Source organism: Zalophus californianus, chromosome 5, assembly GCF_009762305.2.
Source record: "Zalophus californianus isolate mZalCal1 chromosome 5, mZalCal1.pri.v2, whole genome shotgun sequence".
Lineage (NCBI taxonomy): Eukaryota > Metazoa > Chordata > Mammalia > Carnivora > Otariidae > Zalophus > Zalophus californianus.
In genome coordinates, this window is record NC_045599.1 from 67,204,064 (window position 1) to 67,226,796 (window position 22,733).

At 33.6% G+C, this 22,733-nt stretch overlaps 1 protein-coding gene and 1 pseudogene across 8 annotated transcripts in view; one reads left to right on the plus strand and one right to left on the minus strand.

Moving 5' to 3' along the window:
* The first annotated feature begins 810 nt into the window (after positions 1 to 810).
* On the plus strand, positions 811 to 1,655 carry LOC113929542 (annotated as a pseudogene).
* Positions 1,656 to 8,388: 6,733 nt separating this feature from the next.
* TMEM161B (transmembrane protein 161B) overlaps positions 8,389 to 22,733 on the minus strand; it is a 71,309-nt gene continuing 56,964 nt past the window's right edge. For 5 of the 8 annotated variants that reach the window (XM_027606401.1, XM_027606402.1, XM_027606398.1 and 2 more), the window contains 7 exons: positions 18,693 to 18,844; positions 18,140 to 18,200; positions 17,506 to 17,646; positions 14,754 to 14,867; positions 12,488 to 12,662; positions 11,122 to 11,218; positions 8,871 to 9,958 (listed from right to left, as the gene is read on the minus strand). In XM_027606401.1, coding sequence (XP_027462202.1) covers positions 9,684 to 9,958; positions 11,122 to 11,218; positions 12,488 to 12,662; positions 14,754 to 14,867; positions 17,506 to 17,646; positions 18,140 to 18,200; positions 18,693 to 18,844 — 1,015 coding nt within the window. In that variant the 3' untranslated portion in view covers positions 8,871 to 9,683. Of the gene's footprint in view, positions 9,959 to 11,121; positions 11,219 to 12,487; positions 12,663 to 14,753; positions 14,868 to 17,505; positions 17,647 to 18,139; positions 18,201 to 18,692; positions 18,845 to 22,733 lie in introns of all 8 variants that reach the window. The other 3 variants (XM_027606396.2, XM_027606404.1, XM_027606397.2) reach the window with 3 other exon arrangements.

Below are 22,733 nucleotides of genomic sequence, written 5' to 3' on the forward strand. Positions count from 1 at the left end.
GGTCCTGGGATCGAGCCCCACATCAGGCTCCCTGCTCAGCGGGAAGCCTGCTTCTCTCTCTCCCACTCCCGCTGCTTGTGTTCCCTCTCTCACTGTTGTCTCTGTCAAATAAATAAAATCTTTAAAAAAAATAAAGGTACATATTATTAACATAATTTACTGATGTTAACCTTGATCACTTTGTTAGGATGAGGTTTATCAGGTTTCTTCACTGTAAAATTAGCTTTCCCCTCCCTTTCCATCCTGTACCCTTTGTAATGAAGTCACTATGCGTGTATTACTATGCACTACTATGTTGAGTCTTCCATTGAACATATACACTGATGTGTTTATTTATTCTATTATTGATGGACACCTGGGCTGTTTCCAGTCTGGGGCTATTATGAATAAAGCTGCTATGAATATTCTTAAATCTTTCTGTGAATATATTTTTATTTCTCTTGGGTGAACATTTAAGGGTAGAATTGTTGGGTTGTCAGGCAGGTGTATTCTTAGTTCTACAAAACAAAAAAAACTACTAGAACTTTTAACAAAGTGATTGTATAATTCCCAGTGTGCCGGTAGCACAAAGTATGAGAGTTCCAGTTGCTTCATATCCTTGTCACCATTTAGTGGTGTCAGAAGCTTCTTTGTTTTTTGTTTTTTTAAGTAGGCTCCACGTCCAGTGTGGAGCCCAATGCAGGGCTTGAGCTCATGACCCTGAGATCAAGAACTGAGCTGAGATCAAGAGCTGGATGCTTCGCCAACTGAGCCACCAAGTTTTTAATTTTAGCCATTCCAGTAGGTATACAGCAGTATCTCATTGTGGTTTAAATTTGCATTCCCCTGATGACAAACGATATTGAGTGATACATATTTTAAAATACTGTGTGGAGCAGCTGGGGTGGCGGGAGGAGCGGCAGCGGTCAGGCAGCCCAGCTTCGCAAAGGCTCTTGGTGCACCGGGGCCCACAGGCACACGACATGCGCCTGCCCCACTGCCACGATGCCCAGGAGGAAGGTCAGCTCCGCCGAGGGGCGGCGAAGGAGGAGCCCAAGAGGAGGTCAGCGAGGTTGTCAGCTAAACCTGCTCCTGCAAAAGTGGAAACAAAGCCAAAAAAGGCAGCAGGAAAGGATAAATCTTCAGACAAAAAAGTGGAAACAAAGGGGAAAACAGGAGCAAAGGGAAAACAGGCTGAAGTGGCTAACCAAGAAACAAAAGAAGACTTACCTGCAGAAAACAGAGAAACTAAAAATGAGGAGAGCAGCCTCTGATGAACCAGGAGAAAAAGAAGCCAAGTCTGATTAATACCATAAACCATGTCTTATCAGTGGTCCCTGTCGCCCTTCTTGTACAATCCAGAGGAATATTTTTATCAACTATTTTGTAAATGCAAGTTTTTTAGTAGCTCTAGAAACATTTTTAAGAAGGAGGGAATCCTACCTCATCCCATTTTTTAAGTGTAAATGCTTTTTTTTAAGAGGTGAAATCATTTGCTGGTTGTTTATTTTTTGGTACAACCAGGAAATAGCAGGATATTGAATGTGGGAGATTTTGATTGTCTTGGCTATCAGCTCAACATTCCATATATGGGGTAGTTTTTATATCCTATAATACCAAGCATACTAAATGGCAATTTGGAGTCAGTCGTGCATTTACTATGTCTTGAATATTTTAAATTACTTCTATTCCCATGTTGTTTTTGGTAGCATTGTTTCCTAAAGAAAACCACTCCTAGATCTTGGCTCTCCCAGTCAGAATTCTTGTGCACTCTGTAACATCTTGGTCGTGGTAGTCCAGTTTTCCTAGTAACTCTGTTAATGTGCTGTGCAAGATTGAGAATTTGAGTATATGATATTAAATTGTGAATTAATGGGACTTAACAATTTAACAGTGTATCAGCATTTGAAGATCTTGGTACTTGATATACTGTTAAGGAAAATTTGCCTCCAAATTTTAAGCTGGAAGGTCACTGGAATAACTTGTAGAAAAGAATCACAACTACATGGTTTTTTTTAGATTTTCAGTACGTATGTTAAGAATTGTGTACAAACTGAAATGTCTGTACTGATCCTCAAAACAACCAATAAAAACTCAATTAAGAAAGAAAAGAAAGAAATAATAAAAATAAAATACTATGTGAATGGAAGGCTGTCTCTGAACCAACTCTTCATGGTGAACAGAAAGTCTCTAATAAAAAATTAAAATCCAGAATTTGGGGCCTGCTACTTCCAGCCACAGTGAAATTAATAGGGATCAGATGCACTCTATCTTAAAGAACTATTCAAAGGGCAGCACAGGACCATAATCCCTGAAAGAAGAAAATTATGAGTGAACTCTGCTCCAGCTTACTGACTGAAGCACTCAAGCCACAGCACAGAAAAGAACCAAACCCCAATCCACTGATCTCCCTGAGCCGAGAATCTGGTGAGGAAAAGGCAACTAAAAATCAGGGAAGAGTATCAGAAAGGAGAGTTGCAGAGGGGGAACTCTAGAGATTGGCAGAGAATTCTTTCATGTCTTCAGCTGAGTTCTGATGAATGGATGCATTGAGGAAATTACCCAATGTTGGGGAAAAGAACCACCAGAAAGGAACAGGCAGACAATCCTCGGGACTCAAATGGGTGGGGATAGTTCCTGTTCCCAGGAGTCAAAGTGGGCATTGGTAGAGTATTCAGAAGGGTATTTCCCCAGTAGTGGGTAAAAATTAGCACCAACTTAAAGGCTGCTCTTGTCTTAACAGCAAGCCTCAAAAGAAAACTGTCTCCTAGGTGTCCTAGGAACTTAGCTACATTCCAGAACAAAGCTCAGGAATATTTAAAGAAATATAAAAATATCCAATACCCAACAAGGCAAAATTCAGTGTTTGCCATCCAAAGATTTTCAGGAAGGCAAACAAATTAGAAAATATGAACCAAAATAAGAAAAATCTATCAACAGACACAAGTTCCAAAGCGAGAGAGAAGATAAAATTAATTGGGGCACCTGGGTGGCTCACTCTGTTAAGCATCCAACTCTTAATCTCAGCTCAGGTCTTGATCTCAGGGTCATGAGTTCAAGCCCTGTATTGGGATCCATGCTGGGTGTGGAACCTACTTAAAAAATTACTAGATCAACATATTGAATCAATTATTATAAACTTATATTCTTTATGTTCAAGACAGTAAAGTGTAAACCTGTTAAGAAGAGACATGTAGGAAATATAAAAGACCCAAATTGAACTTCTAGAGATTAAAAAAAGGTCCAAGGTTAAATACACTGGATTAGTGTTAGAAACTACAAAAAAAAACTGGATTAGAAACTACAAAAAAAAAAAGTTAGTGAACTTCAAGATATAGCCATAAAAGCTATACAAAATAAGCACAGAGAGGAAAAATCACCTAAACAAAACCAAACTGTGTCAATGAGTTGTGGAAAGAATTAAAAAAAAAAAAAAAAGACAAACATGTTATTGCTTTACAATCAGCAACAAATATAGCTTAACAATTACAAACATGGTACTTCTAAGTGGTACTCAAATGAAGTGACAAGACCAGAGAGTGCTCTTCCACTTAAAATGTGAAAACTAAACTCCACTCCTTCTGCCAAGAATTTAACACTCTCAAGTAAAATCAATACTTAAGAGGCAAAGAAAACTATTATCAAATTTATTACATATGTCTGATCACATAACTGAAAAACCTTTTATGCATGATCTAGATAGTGCTGGTACTTAACATTTTATTGAACAGTCCTAACTTTTAAGAACTGAGCACTCTTTTCTTTCAACACATTCTTCTGCAAAAGAGCTGTTAAAAAAATTATAAAATCCAACAATGCAATGCAACTGCATTTCTACTTCCTTTCTCAAGATGGAAAAATTAGTCTTTAACTTGACCTGAGATAAAAACCTAGTGATCTAAGAACCTCAACAAATTCAGTATAGGAAATTTAAGAAAATTATAAGAAGAATCATCATATTAAAACTGCTAGATGTTGAGTACTTTATCATCTGCTTTGTGGTCAACTGTGAAGTGTCTATTTAAATTTCTTGCCCACTTTTTTTTTTGGTAGTTGTTTATATAACCTGAACACCAAAATTTTATCTCAACCTATGACATGTCTATTTTCTTAACAGGTTTTTTGATAAGAAATTTTTAATCTCTATGAAATCTATTTTATCATTAAAACAAATTTCATGATTATTGCTTACATACTAAGAAACCTTTGCCCACCCCTAAAATTACCAAACTGTTATGACTTTCTCTAAAAACTATCTCGTTTTAGCTTTTACAAAGAGGTATATGGTCTCTCTTGAATTAAATTTTGTGTGTAGTTTGAGGTACTACATACTACAAATGGAGGGGCTGAGGTTCATTTTCTAAAATGTGGATATCTCATTATTCTAGTGCCAAGAGTTGAAATGACTATGCTTTCTCCATTACTGTAAAATTTCACTACTAAATTAAAAAAACTTTTAACGATTAACGTTTGTTAAATAAAATTTTGGTTTATTCCTATAATTCAGTTTTTTTCTCTGATGTTGATACTCAGTTTCAACAGAATGTTCAGTTGCCAGACTATTAACTTTAGACATAAGCCACTTACCCAAACTGGTACATGGACTATCTACTATAATGACAGAAATTTAAACATGTGGAATAAAGTTACATTTCGTCATCTGAGGAAATGTTAAAAATAGAACAAGTAAATATACACATAAACACACAATCACAGTAATTCCTGTAATTTATCATTGCTCCTTATTTAAAGTAATTCTACTAACATAGTTTCATTTGTTTTAGTCTTTTGGAATTTTCTACTCATAAATATAAACTGTTTCACTAGAATTACAGAAAGAAAAATACATTCCAAGTAAAAGAGACGTTAAAGCAAGTTTTCGTACAGCACTATTTAAAAAAATACATTCTTTCATTTTTAATACTTCAGCAGTGGGTACACTTGATTTACTCAAACTGTGTTAGAATATTTAAAATTTTGGTAAGATGCTATTAATCAAATTTGTCCTCAGCCATCTTACCCTTTGCATAATTATCTTTGTGTAACAGATTATCTGACAGATTAAAGAACTGGTGGGTAAAATTTGTCTGCCAAATGGACACATCATATTGCTCTAGGGTCCTGCAATTCATTTGAAATCCTTTGAGTCCTTAAAAGTTCTACTGAAATAAAATGTAAACATGTTTGAATTAAGTTAAAAAGCACTTGACAGAAAAACTATAACCAGCAGACTCAGGAGATTATGTTTCTTACATGCTTTACTGTTCATTAGCAAACAAGCAGCATTTAAATTCAATGCCTATAATCCTTTATGTACAATACACCAGTCTGAAAAGGGGAATATATAATACTGTCCATCTTTTCAAAAATTTCATTAGGGAGCTCACAAATAGCAAAGTCCAAACAATCTGGGTGTTTTGTCAACCAATGAACTACTAAGAAAACTGCTAATAAGAAAAAACAAAAAAAACACTATGATAGGTCTTACTTCCTGCAAGTCATTACTCAGAAATTACTTTTTCAGTGAGGTTTTTTCTCTCCATGGGCTCCTTAAAATTTTAACTTTATCCCTACCCTGCAACTTCATACTCCTTTTCCCTTCCCTGATTCTTCCCCACCCTCCCCACTCATTAGATCTTATCACTATCTAACATATCCTACATTTGACTCATTCATTTTGCTTCAATCCCGCACAGAACTCTAAGCTCCTTGAGGGAAGGGATTTTGATGTTTTTTTCACTGCTGTATGTAGAGCAGTTTCTGGAATATTGTAGGTACTCAAAAAAGATTTACTGAATGAGTAATTAAAGGAGTACAAAGCAAAATGTTCCTGGAGAAAACACTCTTTGTGAAGTCATTTTCAAGGAACGGTAAGTGAATACCCTCTAACGTGATCTGTGACCCATTCCTAAAGCCAAAAATTGCTATTCATTTTTCTCATGCTAACACAAAGAGAAATTGATACCAGCTGTAGAAATATATAGCTATACATTTAATGTAAATTCCTTATTTTATTTTATGATAAAACTGAGGTCAATAGTGATAATTCAATTCTATTTCATTAGTATAGGTTGAACGCCTAGTTAAGTGCAAAAAAATAGCTACCTGAAGGCAGTAATGGGATGTTTCCTGATTGTTAAATTAACGTTCTTTCCACAAAATTACGCTGCGTCTTCATTTAAGACAATGAATAGTCTTTTGCCAAGTGGAGGAAAGGAGGGGAGTAACCACATATAGGGAGTTATAAGGGGGGGGAAGGAAAGAACAACAATGAAATAGAAAAATACACATTCTCTGAATCACTGAAGATAAGCCCATCCAACATAATAGTTTGTAGCTAAAAAAAGGAGTTCAATTTTAACAGAAGACAAACGTATGGACAGGCTGTATTTGGTTTTTCTTTTTTCTTAGGAAGAAAAAAAAGTAAAATGTTTACCATTTTAAAGGAGAGGAAGGTTGACATTAGCTTTGTGATCATCCTTAGTGTCCATGTCAGAGTATTCATGGCATATAACCAGCTCAGCTATGAACTCAGGGTACAGACATAATGAGACAAGTAGGAGTTAAAAGATAGTAGAAATATCTGAGATACTGGGGTTCATGGTCTAGGATCATAAATGTGTTCAAATCTGATTCCTTAAGCCACCTAAAGGTCTGTGAAGATGCAGGATGATCCACATTCAAAAATCACTTAGTTTTGTTTTGGTGAACAGAGCCATATACCACGATAGACCATTTTCAATTATGAGATGGCTCAGAAAGTGTGTTTGAATTCAGAGAATGTTGAGACCCTATGCTTTTCAGTACTGAGAATTTAATCTTTCATTTGAAAGAATAAAATTTATCCAGTGAAGTTCCAATTATAGATTTCATAATGAATTCTACTTATTGCTTCCTGGACCTATCAATTCCATTAATGGATGAATATCTGTTCTGAATCATAACTCAAGAAGAAATGTCACTATTTTACCAATGGTATTTGTATCAGAAACAATTAAGACAATGAGCCCATTCTGCTTGGATGCGTTGGTCACTTATGCATAGCAACTGGAATTCTGGGGAAAATGCCAAAGATAATCAAAATGCATACAGATATTAAGATAAAATTATATGCTTTTCATTTCAGACATATCAATGGGGGTAAAAGGGAGAATACAGCTCTGATTTTTATAGTGCAATGGGCAGGGGGTGGGGGGGAGGAATAAACAAATTGTCAAATGCAATTCCACAAATCATATGGAAGCAAGATTATAAGGATTCCTAGTTAATTTAGTAGAAATATAAAATAACTGACCTATGAAGCATTTCTATTGACTAGAGCCCAATATAAAAAAATATAAGAATTCTACTGGCCTAATTAAGAATATTAAAATGTTATTAGGAATCATTTTGGATACATGTATGTGTATATACACACACAACACATATTTATAAAATTATGTTGTACACCTAAAATACAATGTTTTATGTCAATTATATCTCTATTAAAAAAGTGTTATTTGGTTTACATAAAGTACAAACCCTTTACACTCAGGAACAGAATTTGTGTACAGAGACAAGATACTTAAATAAACCAGTAGTTATAACCATCACTCTCTTCAAATTTGTTTAGAAAGGCTAAAAGAACCTAAATCAAACCCATTACTTAAGTTAATGTGCAGTTTGCACAAGTTCACAATATACTGAGGGAGAATTCAAGGCTAAAAAGAGTGAATCAAGAGTATTTTAGAAATGCATGTTACTTCATCCAATAATAAATTCTAAGCCTTCTCCCCACCCCACCCCCTAGATTACTCCACGGTACAATCTTTGAAAGTCAAAATAATAAATTATAGTTTTTAAAATGTAGCTCTTTAATAAAAATGGTTTTAAGTATCAGGTGAGGTTCTTTTCAAGTCCAACATGTGAGAACGTTCACATACAAAATAAGTGTCATACTTCCCTATAATCTTGTTAAAAGATACTTATTTTAGTGGATGCTGCTATCTCAAGATGTTTTTGGAAATACACATGAACTATCATTAGGCTATATTAACAATTAATATTAGCTGAAGAGTTTTATCCAACTTAAGCACTTATTACTCACTCATATTTAAACATCTCAGCTAATTCCAAAATATTTAATCTATACCTAAAGACAGGAACTTGTCTGTATTGCGATTATTCAAATGAATGTGAACCACAAGCCTTGAAAGTAAGTCCAAAAGACCTTCAAAATTGCTTTCAATAGTGACAACAGCACTGAAACAATAGCACTAATATACAGCCTCTCAAGAACATTCTATGGAAGAACGTTTATCTATAAACTCTACTACTTGTTTAAAAAAGAAAACAAACCTTATTTATCTCTTATATTCATTCACCTTAAAAACTGAAAACTCTTAATTTTGGGTTTTACATAAACAAAGCATCAAAAAAAATTTTTACTTTTTTTCATTTCCTATGAATTTATCATTCAAATTACCTCAATTTCATTCTGTAAAAGAAAATATTAACATTTCTTATTCTCAACACTAATACTTAAATCCTATTTAACATGTGTTTAAACTATTCCTGTATATTTGGTTAGTGGGAAAGGTTCTGATGTTTGAAAATGACAGAAAAAGAATTTTAATTTGGGAGAAATCACCCAAGTATTTTTAAAATTTTAAGCAGTCTCACACATAGGCAATGCAAATAAATTGCTTGATCTGATGAACTTTCAAAATGTATTTTAATCTCATTCCAAAAAGAAAGAAAATTTCTAGATACAAACACATCTCATTCAATCACATTTAATATACATTCAGCAACTTAAAATATTATAAGGATCCAATATTTTCACCTTTTATAATCTCAATATATTATATATTTAATATATAATATATATACAATACATACAAGTAGTCAGCAGGATTAAAGTAATTTTTTAAAAGTCTGATCAATATTGATAAATATCTTTAGACAATTAAAAGAACCGTATTTAGGATCACAGAATAAAATAAAATATGGGAGTTCCAAGCCTATTAGCAAGATTGCAAATGTTCATATAGCCAATCATTTTAAAAGATCCCTCAAGTTGGAAAGAATACATTTTAAAACAATACTCTTGCTATTCTCAAGCAGCAGTACTTGTAGATACTCAGCATGTACATCTCCATTAAATTTAAAATTATTATGCAGCTTTCTTTACTGTAATATACAGTAGCTATTTCTTCCTTTCTGTTGGATTTTGCTATTGTTGTTTGAAGAGTAACTAATATATTACCAACAGAAGTGACTCTAGCTCCTTTCCCTCCCCCAAAGCATGGCTCAGTCTGAAGATTGTTCTACAGGCAGCCACTACGAATACTGACAGTACCTTTATACCATTAAGAGCAATCAATCAATAACTGGAGTCATCTGAGAAGTTTCAAAGACTGCTAGAGGTTTCTGTAAACCAAGGTAATCAAAAGTATTACCCCTGTAGATAGCCCTCTCACATCAGTTAATAGAAGGAGTTAGAATTCCAATGCCACAGTATAGCAGTTAATAATCTACTCTGTAATTTTAAATATTATACCACTGATTCACCCTGAGAATACAGAGGAAGCATTTAAAACAAGATATTCTGATATGTTTTTTTTCCTTTGTATTTGCTTTCTTCTGGTTTCCAACAGCCCTTCAAGGGCACAAATATTTCAAATCAAAGTGTGACTTGGATATCCTTTTTTGTTAACTGAGATTCATGCCACAGTCAGATACTGGTGATAGAAAAGCCCAAAAAGGCTTGTAGAAAAGAGACAAGCAGCAATCCACCAGGTCAGAAAAGACAGAAGTCCTCGAAAAAGGAGAGGAGTGAAAATATTTTTTAAGCTGCTCAGTGCCACTGTTATTTGTGTAACAGTTACCTTCATCTTCCCATCAGATGGTAATTCAGAGTAAACAGAGTTGGAGGGTAGACTATTATCCACTGGTAAGGTAGAGACAGATTCTGGATAAATCCCCCAGGAATGATTACCTAGAAAATTCAAGACAAAAGTAAAACTTGAAGACTAACTAATTCCAAGACCGCTAATTAAAAAAAAAAAAAAAAAAAAAAAATCTTTTAACTTATACTTGAAATTAAGAACAAGAAGTTTAGTGGCATAACAAATTATTTCACATTGAAAATGAAGTAAAATAACCTTTCTACATATTTGGTAAAAAATTCATTTGACTTGATTAGACTACAAGCTGGTCTTACCAGTAAAAGTACACTTAAAAGTCTGATTTACTTTTAACTAACTGCACTAAAATCTGGTAAAATAATAAAAACAATTTTTTTCCTTGTATAATACATTAATCAACTGCCTCTACTGGAGTGACAGGGACAAACTCAGTAACTTCTTAGAAATCTTTTCTACCTCTAGAATATCAGAATAAATTTCTTTCTCAGAAACTATCTATGATTTCAATGTGAGAGACTATTAATAGCTTCCAGAAAGTTTTTCATCATATATTTTCCTATGTTGGATAGGATATGAGTCACATAATTTATAACTGAGCTACTTCTTTATGTTCCATAGATTCCTAAAGGCCATTTACATCTACCGTCAGCTCTATAGTATCTACGAAGCCCACCCAAATAATACTTTTAGTTCCTTTGGGCTTCTTAAACCCCCACACTGACTGATTGCCTGATCTAAGCAAAGGGAAATAATCAATACAATAATGGATAGTTCTCAAATAACACCACACAGGAACTTCGTTTAGTGAACAGACTTATAGGAGAACTTTGTTCTTCCGCTGAGAAATCTTTATCCTATCAAAATCTAAAGGAGAACTCACTAAAGGATCCTGGATTCATGTAAGTATACAACAACCTTATAATAACTGAAATGTTAGGCACTAACAAAACCTTCCATCATCCTCTTACAACACAAAATAACTAAAACCAAGAGTGCTCATTCAAGTTTCTCAGTAAATCTGGGAATCAATCTTAGCAAACAATTCTTGTAAGTAAAGCATATTATAAAACTATATGAATCTGAAGATGATGAATCAACTTTTAAAAGTTTCCCATGTCAAACTTTTAAAGAAAACAATTTTAAGAAGCATATTTCTTTGTAGGTAACAAAAAGCATTATTAATTATAGGCAGAAAGTAAAACAACACATTTCCCAGTTGCCAGGGCAAGCCTACCTAGTGTTTTCAAAAGCAGAGTTGTGTGAAGCAGCATTACCAGAGGTGCCACATACTGCAGGGCAATGACACAAAGGTAATAAAAGACTCGAGCCACCTGCAACCAACAACATTCTTAAGTGTCTAATACGGCTGACATGTTATGAGTGAATTAAACTTTCATATAATTGTCAAAATGAATTGCTTAAGAGATAAGTAATCCCATCATGGGAAGGAAGCTAAACCCTATTAAGTTTGCACTTCATTATAAATGCCCCCAAACTGACTTCAGAAAGGCTCAGTTTAAAGATAAGTTGGTTTTTTTTTTTAAGATTTTATTTATTTATTTGACAGAGAGAGACACAATGAGAGACAGAACACAAGCAAGGGGAGTGGGAGAGGGAGAAGCAGGCTTCCCACTGAGCAGGGAGCCCAATGCGAGGCTTGGTCCCAGGACCCTGGGATCATGACCTGAACCGAAGGCAGACGCTTAACAACTGAGCCACCCAGGCACCCCTGAAGATAAGTTGTAAATGTGGAAATATTAAACTCCTTGAAAATAGTTCTGAAGTGGTTAATATAAATTGGAGAAAATAATCCCTTAAATTTAAATGGTATATTCACTTACATTTCAAATATAAAACAAAATGCTAGGATCTCTAGACAGACACCAAAAACATCAAGCTAAATAAAAATAACATAAAACCCTCATAAATAAAAACATCAAGTCCCCATTCTATATGAACATATACAACTAAAATTTGAGGTAAAATTATCATAGAGAGAACGAAAATATGTAAAAAAAAAAAAAAGTGTCTGAATCTTGATGAACACCCTATGAAAGAAAGTGAAAAACAGAGCACTCAACACCAAATTTCTAAAAAAAACAGACATGATCCAGTTATACAGATCCAGTTAACTATAATGGTGGATGGATTCCTAGCCCTCTCCTTTTCTGAAATTCCCATTAAGTTAAATATTTACATTTCATGTTCAAATACTTGGAATAATGTTACATGGAATTAATTTAGCCACTAGAACTAGTATTTCCTACCCCATAAGTCTTAAAGGCTAGACAGTAACATTTTATAATGTCTTCCAAATCAAATGGGGGTCCCATTTAGCAATAGTAGATACACCACAGAATTGCAACCCAAACTGTATGATACTTCAAGTACTCAGGCAGGAAGAGGACTTGAGACTCTTTCTTCCCTTAGCACCAAAATCAGATTGAGATCTCTTCAGTATCTGTCAATTTAAGATTATGCCATATATTTAATGGCAAGAGTACTGTGGGATAAAATTACTATTAAGGTAAATTAAATGCCTAGTTTTCTTACAATACAGTGCTTGCTAGTCTTCATTGTGACTACAGTATGAAACTTACCATTTTCTGTAGCTCAACTGTACTTATTCGCCCTGCTTCTTTCTTCATCTGATCCACACATTTCTGGGCTAAGTTTAAGTAAGCTTGCAGGTGACTGCGCATCATGGCCAACCGCAAAGCACACAGCAGGATTATTAACCAGAGTCGCAGAGTATCGAATGTAGCTTCTGTCATTCTACAGATCAAGAAGTTGACATGGTGCTCTCAAAGACCAAAATACGTTAGCATGCTAGTTATGTGTGTCAGTGTTCACCGCATAAAATATAGGATATCTATACTTAATTACAGTTGGAGATATAAAACAAAAGTATCCCACTATACTACAGGCTTACCTATATATAATAATTTAACTTGTATAACAGACCTAGACAGATAAATGTTATCATGAAAGTATAGTAGTAACAGATATGTATCTACAAGAAAAATGTAGAAAAGTACCTGGGATCCTCTTCACTATCTACCCTCCTCCATGGAAAAAAAAACTGGTTGTGAAATGAAGAGAAAAGCTGGGTGCTCTTAAACTGGAGAATAAGAGAAAGAAGGAAACTATAGGAGACTGCCTGGGGAACTATCAATTCAACAACCCATGCCTAGAGTTTTGTCTGATTATGTAGATATTTGAACAGGATCTCTCACTCTGCTGACTTCCTGATTGGGATCATAGGCAAACCAGAAATTCTAATATATTATGAAGAAATCAGATGTCTCAGATTCCTCTCCAACAAGTCATTTAACCTATGTGCTCAAGCTGGCTCAGTTGTCAGCAATTCCTCAAGACTAAGATGAGGATTCCAGGTAGAAGGTGTACCCTTATGATGTTTTCTTCAGTTGACTGGAGAGGGCTCCTTAAAGGACTTTAGAAAGAAGAGGTAATTTCTGATGACCGGTGATTAACATAACATAATAAAATTAAAAAAAAAAAAAAGACCATGGTTTCTCCTTTGGTAAAAGGTAACACTGTGAGTACTTTGAAAGTAACACCTATACCATGTTCCTTGTCTATTCTAAACTCTAGCACATCAGGAGCTTAATATAGGATGGCTAAAATGTGTGAAATTACTTTTAAAAATGTGAATCTGTCAAGTTAAAATTACCATTAAGACTTACTTGTGTGGGGGGAAAAAACATTACAATCTCAATGACTACTTCCCTAGTTCAATAAGATTAACTCTTAAAAAAAAAAAGTCATGGTCATCACTGATTATATACTCCAAGACAAATGTGTACCAGGATCTAAAAGAAATACATAATATAAAATGTATACTGTCAATGACTTGTCAAGGTTTTCTACTTTAATTTTGATGAGGCAGAGCAGTGAAAGAAACATTGATTAAGCATTTACTTCCAGCTGGTTGCATTACATGCATTCTTTCATTTAATTCCAATGATAACTTTGTGAGGTAGATACTATTATCTTCATTTTCCAGATGGGGAAACAGAGGCTCAGTGAAGTTAAATAATCTCCTTCAAGTGACAGTTTCAGTGAAGATCAGAACTGGGGTTTGAACCAGCTTCGTCTGAATCTTTGTTATTCTAACATAGTTCCACAATGCTAATGAGTTAACATATCGTAAGTACAGTTATCAGTACCTTTTAATAAATTGTTTCTGTGTTTCCTTACCATCTTCCTCTGTTAAAAGGGGAAATATGACCTAATATTAGATAACAATGTTAAGGCATTATTTTTAATGTGATAGGTATGCTGATAATATTATGTTGGAAAATGTCATTTCTTAGAGGTACATACTCATGTACTTAGGGGTAAAAATGTTAGATCTCTACTTCACTTGAAAAACTTCTTTAAAAAAACAAAACAAAAAAAGGGTGAAGCAAATATGGAAAATATTAACAACTCTTATAGGGGCTAAATATTGAGTTTCCATTTATACTACTTATTTTATACTCTGTAATTTTCACAGTTAAGGATAAAAGAACTGAAGAAACTATCTTAAAAATAGGCCCCAAAACCAAAAATGTCAGATAACAACAGGACATTAAGTGAGAAGGCAGAAAAACTTACAAATACACAAGATAACTGTTAATGTGGATTAACAATCATTCACATTCATTAATGAAGATCATAAAAAAGTTAATGATGATTTGTAGCTTCAGTTTTAGAACACATCTTTTAGCATTTCTACTAATCTTTTAAAAATACAGTATCCTAATATTACCATTAAAAAACTTAAAATACAGTATATACCATTTTGGAAAAATTTTGATTCTATAAGGAAATAAAAATTAGCCCTCAAATACCCATACTTACAAAGGGACACTTTCTTTACCCAATGGTGGGTTCATAATGTAGTCTTTGGTGATTGGTTTTACCCAGAGCAGAACCATAAATAAAGGAGCCAAGAAGTTGATATGAAGTAATGTTCTGAAAGTATGTAAGAAATAAATATAAAAACCCAGGAACAAAATATACTAATTAACTACAGAAACTTGGAACTTACAAAATGAAGGTAGAAACTTATTTTCAGTATCTGTATTAAGGTACAAATGTCATCATTATTTTCTATTTATCATTATCACTTGACACTGATTTGAGCCCCTGCAAAACTACCTCATTATCTGAATTTCTCAAATGAGAACATTTAGATTCAGGAAAGTTAAATGACTTGCTCATGGCAATATTACAGGTTAAAGGCAGATGTAGCACTAAAATCTAAATCTGTTCGGTTCTATCCTAGTGTTAACTACCCCCTACTATATCCCTGATTTAATACACAGGTACTTAAATGACTAACTTTATACAGTCAATGAATCCAATGGATTTTCAATATAGAGGTATCATCTTTTGACACTTTTTCAGTGCAAGCCAAAACAAAGTGCCTCCTTATTGTTTACAAATAAGAGTCAGTGATTAGCAAGGTCCAAAATACTAGAAGGCATACACTGTTAGAATCATAAATGATTTTCATATATTTTTATTTCTTCATGCAGTATTATGAATTTCCCTATCCTATACATACCAAGAAAATTTACATCACTCCACAAAGGCAATATACCTAATACACCAAAAGGTTTTAGGTCTGAGTTATAATTTCATTGTTAATTATTGTCCCAAGTTTGTATCCTACAAAGACAGATGACTGTAAAGACAGTTCTTATTTCAGAAAAAAGACAAATTCCTCTATTTTATTACCATGTCCTGTTTTCAGGATCAACCACAGTGAAGGGCTAAACTGGAGGGTTTTAAATACACACACATGCATACACACACATTTCAAAATCTTCACTACAGTGAAAATGACAGTGATCTATGTGAGGAAAACAGGGCTGCGTCAGAACACCTGACAGGGAAAGGTGGAACTTTGGTTCTAAGCTCTGGCATTTAAACAAGTACTAGTGTCTGGCCATGGGGCTGAGGAGAACGCTGCTCGTTGTGCCAGTCATGTTATTCTCACACCAGAACAAGGTTGCCCACACTCCTGTATCATGGCAAGAGTGCTACAACACAACCAGGGGCTGCAATGAACTGAAAATGAAGCTCCAAACCCCAAAGGAGAAAAAAATCTGAAAAAGACGCTACATTTTACTGAAAAGGAAACTAAGATGTGCCCCCTCCCAATCCTAAATCACCACTAAATGCTTTAAATATTTTTATAAAGTGATTCTTTCATCCCCCAGCCTGGGTAAACCACTGGTACAGGGGAAGAAAGCAGCAGTATTAGGTATGCAGTGTTGCTAGGGAACACTTTAGCATCAAGGAGCAGCCCACAGCGGTTTCGGTAGCTGGTGAAGGGCTCCCCTCCATCCACCCTTTCAGCTTATTTAAATCCTAACACTGGGTTTAGTGGACTTAAGTGTGTGTGTAGAAAGGAGGGGGAGAACCAGGTTTTGTTTTAAAAGAAGCCATTAGAAAGATGGATGGATGTTGGGAGAAAGGCAGGATGTAGCCAAGAGCACACTGAGTAAAAGGAGGGGAAAAAAGAGGGATGAAGAAGTGGGTACTGGGAGGTGAGAATAGGTAAAGGCGTGCACGCATGGGCATGCACACATACATGCGTGCGTGTGCGCGCACACACACACACACACAGAGACATAAAATATGCAGAAAAATGGAGGTTAAGGAAAAAACAAAAAAGATTCAAAATTAAAATAAAGGAAAATGACATGGGTAAGAGATAAGAATGTGAAAAGACTACGGAATCAGCATCATTTAATACAGGGTTTTAAGAGCAAAAATGTTAAGAAAAATGATCAGAGAAACTCAAAGATTATATACACATATATCAATGGAATATTCTCAACTTGGGCTTCCACTGTAAAACATAAAGACAAGATGGAAATTTTGGGTCTGGATATGAATTGAAAGATATAAACCTGTCATTCCGCCAAGGTGTCTAACATCAACAAAAAACATCTATAACAACCACAAAGAATATAGTAAATGGGCTTTGAACTATATGTAGAGATTCAAATATGATTTCTCCATTTGAGAACTAAAATAGAAATTGGCAGTTAAAAGTAATCTACGATATTTAATACTGTACAGTATCAGCAATCCCCAAATAAAATAACATATTATTTTAACAAGAGTCTCATAAACCGATCAGTAATTTAGGAAAAACATACATTTCTTATGTATACAGAGTTAACTTTTAAATAAAAAATTAAAGTATTTAATTAAAATTACTTACATAAAATTTAAATATTTTAATGAAAATGTTCTGATTTAAGAGAATTACCATAGATCCTTAGTTCAGCTGTAGATGATACTACAGTATTATAAACATTGACTTCTGAGTTAAAAAGAACTAACATAAATACTGATACTTCCTTTTTTTAACAAGTAAAAAAGAAATTTAGTAATTGATGTATGTTTTTAATCACAGGACTCAAACTTTAGAAGTAAATAAAAGAAACCTGTTTATAGAAGAAGTAGTGTGACATCAAATGGTTATTTATTAATTTTCAATACAATAATTTATGATTTCATTACAATAATATACCTTCATTAAGATGGAAAACATATATTTATCTGCATGTGCTTATGTACATTTTCCGCTTACTGTGTAATTTTTTCTGTTGCCAAATTCAGGGCATCCAGATGCATTTGAGCCAGTCGTAATCCAGGAAATGTCAAAAAAGCCCCAATGAGTGAACAGAAAATAGCCAGGAAAAATTTGAAAGTAAGTTTTGAAACAGGACCCCTAAAAAAAAAAAAAAAAAGTATTAAGTTCTTTAACTTCCTAGGAATTTCCTTTCCTCTAATCAATTACTTTGCAAACCACAATAATAGTAGTAACAAAAACTAAGTAAACTTTTACAAAAAGACTACTCTTACTCAATTATCCATAATGGATTTTGGTGAACTGTAAACTAAAACAGGCATCTCTAGCCACATTGGTAACAACCTAACCTGCATATTCAACATAGAATTTGATATATGACTCAGGTACAAAGTTATTTAATCTCTGGTGGCAGAGGAATTAAATCAAATAAGAGCAAATCCAAGTAAGAATTCCATCAAACATACTAACTTTATACATATGTAAAAACTACGAGTGAGGATATTTCTAAAAGTCCTACTTAGAGAACTCTTTTCAAGGATTAAAAACACAAAGCCACTTACAGTAAATGCTTTTTTACAAAAAAATGGAAAAAATTAAACTTAAGTGATACTTAGTATTTTTGAAAACTTACTGAGATTCTAAACCTTGCTTTTCAAGAAACTGCATCGCACTATCTGAAAAATTTGTAAACCCTGCAGGGAAAAAAAAAATTATTCTTAATACAGAATCTTTCTTTGGAAATAAAATGTTAGGAAACAGAACATCTTAAATCTTGAAGTGACTAGCTTAGGCTCTTTCATGTGCTAATTAGTAGCCATAATGCAATAAAATTTGGTTATTAGCAGGAATAGTCTTTGAAAACAACCCTTTGATATTTGTACATTCCGTAAGTGTGCATAAAATTTGCATCTTTATCTATTTGAGTGAACTTCAGCATTGCAGAAACTTAAATTTAACTTTAAGGAAAAAATGAGGGGGCAGCATTTTTAGAAGAAGCTAACAAAAAGTTTAGCTAAAACAAAAAAAAGGAAGATTAGGAATAATAAAGGTTATTTAGAACATTACAGAATATACTCTCAAACCTAATTTTAAAAACATATCAAATATAAAACATAATAATGAAGTAAAAAATATTAACACTTGATAAAGCAAAACTGATTTTTAAACTTATATAAAATGATTACCTGTTTCAAGTCCAAATTCCAGATAGTTTTCTGTTACAATCAAGACTGCCATTGCTTTCACAAAGAAAAAAAATCCAAAGGTAACACAGACTGATCTTTCACCACCATCTTCTACTTTAAAATAGTGTGTAGTTAATGAAAATAGAACTTTGCTGCAGAAAAAAAAGTTCAGGAAAAACCACAAGTAACTGTGGGAGTTAAACAGAACCATCTTCATAGGACTTAAACTCCAATAAAATCTGACTACAACGTTTATTTTGATTCTACAACATGCTTATCTACAAGGTGCCCTTTGGAAGGAAGTGAAAAACTAATGAAAATCTGATTAGTCTTCCAGGAAATAGGACATAAAAACAAAGCAAATTTTAGCAAAGTTTATAACATTTTTAAGTTAATGAAAAGTGCACATATACATGTTAAGCTGTAACTAGGGAAAGAATGTATTTCTATTTTATCTGATTCAAATTTTACTAGGAGGTTATTATAATAATTTTATGAAACAGGTTCTCAGTGACATGAAAAGCCAAGGTAGAGGTTATTTTAGGGAACTACCTTTTCTTTAGCATGTTTTTCAAATAAATTATATTTAGAATTAAACATACACACATCACAGAAATCATCTGTAAATCATCCAATAATTCAAAATTTGAGAATTACTAATAGCCAATGGTAAGCTGGTATCGTTTCACAGATTACCATTAAACAAAAAACCTAGAGAAAATAAGTTCCAGCTGAGTACTCAAAAACAACCAAAGGTTCAATGTGCTCAATTATTTAAAAAAATAAAATACTTTTATGTAAAAATATTATTTTATTTGAACTCCCCCACTCCTCCAAGTGATCAAATAAATATCAAACCAGTGGATAATGCAAAACTAGAACCCAGATTTCCATTATATCCAATTGTTCCTGAAAGCATAAACCTGCCAAACAAAATAAGGTGCTTGGCGAAAAAAATCTAGAAAAGCAACTTTCACATCAACTATATGTCAAGCATGGAAAATAATAACAGCTGTCGCTTAGTACTTGCAAGTGCTAGGCACTACCAATTAACTCATTTCATCCTCACATTAGCTAACTATCATCATTACTTTACAGATTTTAAAAAAACTGTGGCACAGAAAAGTAACTTGCCCAAGAGCACACAGCTTAATTAGAGGAAGTAAGGATTTAAAATCTAGGCAGTCTGGATCCAGAATGTTCACTTAACTTATTATACTGCCTCTTCTAAACTGTATACAGCACCTAAGTTATGTGGTAGTTTAGCAGTAACACAAAAAACCTAAAAATAGAGTTGCCATGAAAGATGTGAATAGTTCAAACATTCTCATGATCAGAAGACTCCTTCTTGAAAAGTTGGGAAAGGGTAAGAACTCTCTCATCCTTTCTGCTTAAAAAGCTGTCCTTTTTTGCCCTATTTAAAAATGGTTAATAAACTTATTACCCATTCTTCTATTTTTTTTTTTGGATACTACCTAGAATATTGGATATAAATGCTTCCCAGCTGCTTCCCAGCTGCTCTTAGTTAAGGTCCCCTAGCCTAAAGTAAGACAAAGGTAATACAGACAGATGACTTTTTGGCATTTTTTCAAATGGAACTTGAAATAAATCTCTACTGGAATGTAAAGTCCATTATATCAAGGATTCTTGTCTCATTCAGTGCCACAAAAAATGCCTGGCACATAGTAGGTACTCAAACAATCAGTGAATGAATTTTGCCATAGAAATGTTTTTACATGGCAGTTTAGGTAAGCTGAAATAGTATTAATTCTATGCTTCAAGGGTAAAAAGATTTTTGAAGAATGATATAAAAAACAACACTGTTTGCCTGGGACAATATACTCAAAGTAAAAAAAAAAAAACCTCAATGTAGAAAAAGTTTTAGTCTACAGATCTTTGTTATTGGTAATAACAAATATAAATTATTTACCACCCATGGTTATAAATGTAAAGGACTGCCTGGGTTTTATAAAAGCTATGGCTTTGTTTTCTTAAGGCTTATTTAGCAGATAGTTTCCCCTTTAAAATGTAAAAAAAAAAAAAAAGTACAGGAATAGCTCATCTTTACCCACTTATTCCAGAGCAACCAGGACCACAGAATAGTGTGATGGAAAGTATTTTATTAACACCCTTTACTCAGCTCATTTTTCAGTGAGTATCATCCCCTTCCTGCCTTCACTGTTCCCATCTCTTCTCATCTCATGTTATTTCCACTCCAGCTAATCTCCTTTTCATATAAATCTCTTCTTTTTCTTAAATACCATGATGCAAGATACTTTCTCTGTTTTCCTAATTACTTACCAGTAACACTGCTATTTTCTTTGGAGAACTATGGTCTTGAATGCTATGTTACAGACAAAATGAACTTTCACGGGCTAATATTGCCAGGGGAGATGCCATTTATAGCATTACTTCTCTAAAAAAGTATTACTTTACTTCTAAGCATTTTAGAACAATCTACAAATTAGTTTGGAGATACTACCTACAAATCACTGTACTAGAAACCGATTTCAACTTTTTAATATATTTCTTTATAGACTGTAATATTTTTATGCTAGTTTATAAATAAAATACCCAATTTGCTTCTAAGATAAGACAAAACCAGATAATGAAAAGCTAGATGATAACCCCTGAACTTTTTTAATAAAAGACTTCTGCATGTTTTCATATTTACTATAGTGAATACCTGCTTTAGAATATATATAGCCAGAATACACATATAGAACTTCAGCATACAACTTCTGAAGTCATTTACCAGGTATTTTAAATGTCTTCTTATATCCACCATAACTCAGGTTAAATATATTACTGGTTAAGTATTTGAACAAATTACTTCTTTAATGTAAAAAAATAAGACTAATAAACAAGCAAACACCATTAGTTTACAATTATTACCTCCAGCAAATATACAGCACTCTATCACAAAGTTATCTTGCTCAATTTAAGTCTGTAGTACTCTGGGTATAGAATAGAGAAATCTGAAACTCTATTGAAGTAAAAAGCTAACCCACACAATAATAGATGTCAGTTTCTATGATACTGAGCACTAAGGGGGAAAGGGGAAGCAAAATTATTTTTATAAATCCTCAAGTCTTATAAATCTGCAAAACCGACAATCTCTGCAATTTACAGTAAGAATTTCCAAAGTGTTATTTACACTGCAGTTCTTATCTTGCAGTGTGGTATTTTGTGATATTCCATGTGTTATCCCTTCGCCGTTCTTTCTAAAATCAGACAACATTATTGTACAAGTTTTCCCTAAACATATTTGTCTATCTTTTTCCTACCCTGGCTAATAGCTACTAAATCATTTATAAGCAATAAGAGTGTATCGCATCATTGCAGAAGTTGGCATGATTTTGTAATATTCAGCTTAAATAAGACTGTCAAATTGATAGGATGTCAATTTCAATTAAAATGATTAACGAGGGTTTAACAAAGCACTTTTAGGTTCCACATCATTTTAAGATGTAATATGAATTATTTTTAGCTTTTCTACAATTTAATCATTACATATATCCTACCACTATATTTTTCTCCATTTCTGTAAGAATACCTTCATTTTAGAGTTTTTGCATTTATGCTCTCACATCAAAGACAAACACTAGTGGTCTATAGTTGCTTAAAGTATAAAGACTTTCCAAGGGAAAAAAAAAATATTAAGACTATATACCCAACACAGTGCCCTGACAGAAATCAAGAGTCTCCAGTGAGGGCACCTGGGTGGCTCAGATGCTCAGACGCTTAAGCGTCTGCCTTTGGCTCAGGTCATGATCCCAGGGTCCTGGGACTGAGTCCCGCATCAGGCTTCTCCCTCTTCCTCTCTCTCTCTCTCATGAATAAATATATAAAATCTTTAAAAAAAAAAAAAAAGGGTCTCCAGCGAGGGGAAATAAAGGCAGGATCTGCCCCACCATCAACGCAGACCTGTTCCATTAACCTGGGTGAAAATAATATTGTTTGTAATGAAAGATGCTTTTGAGAGGAGCTATGTGTGCATACAGAAAAAAAGCTACAAAGCATTAACCTAAACCTTAATCT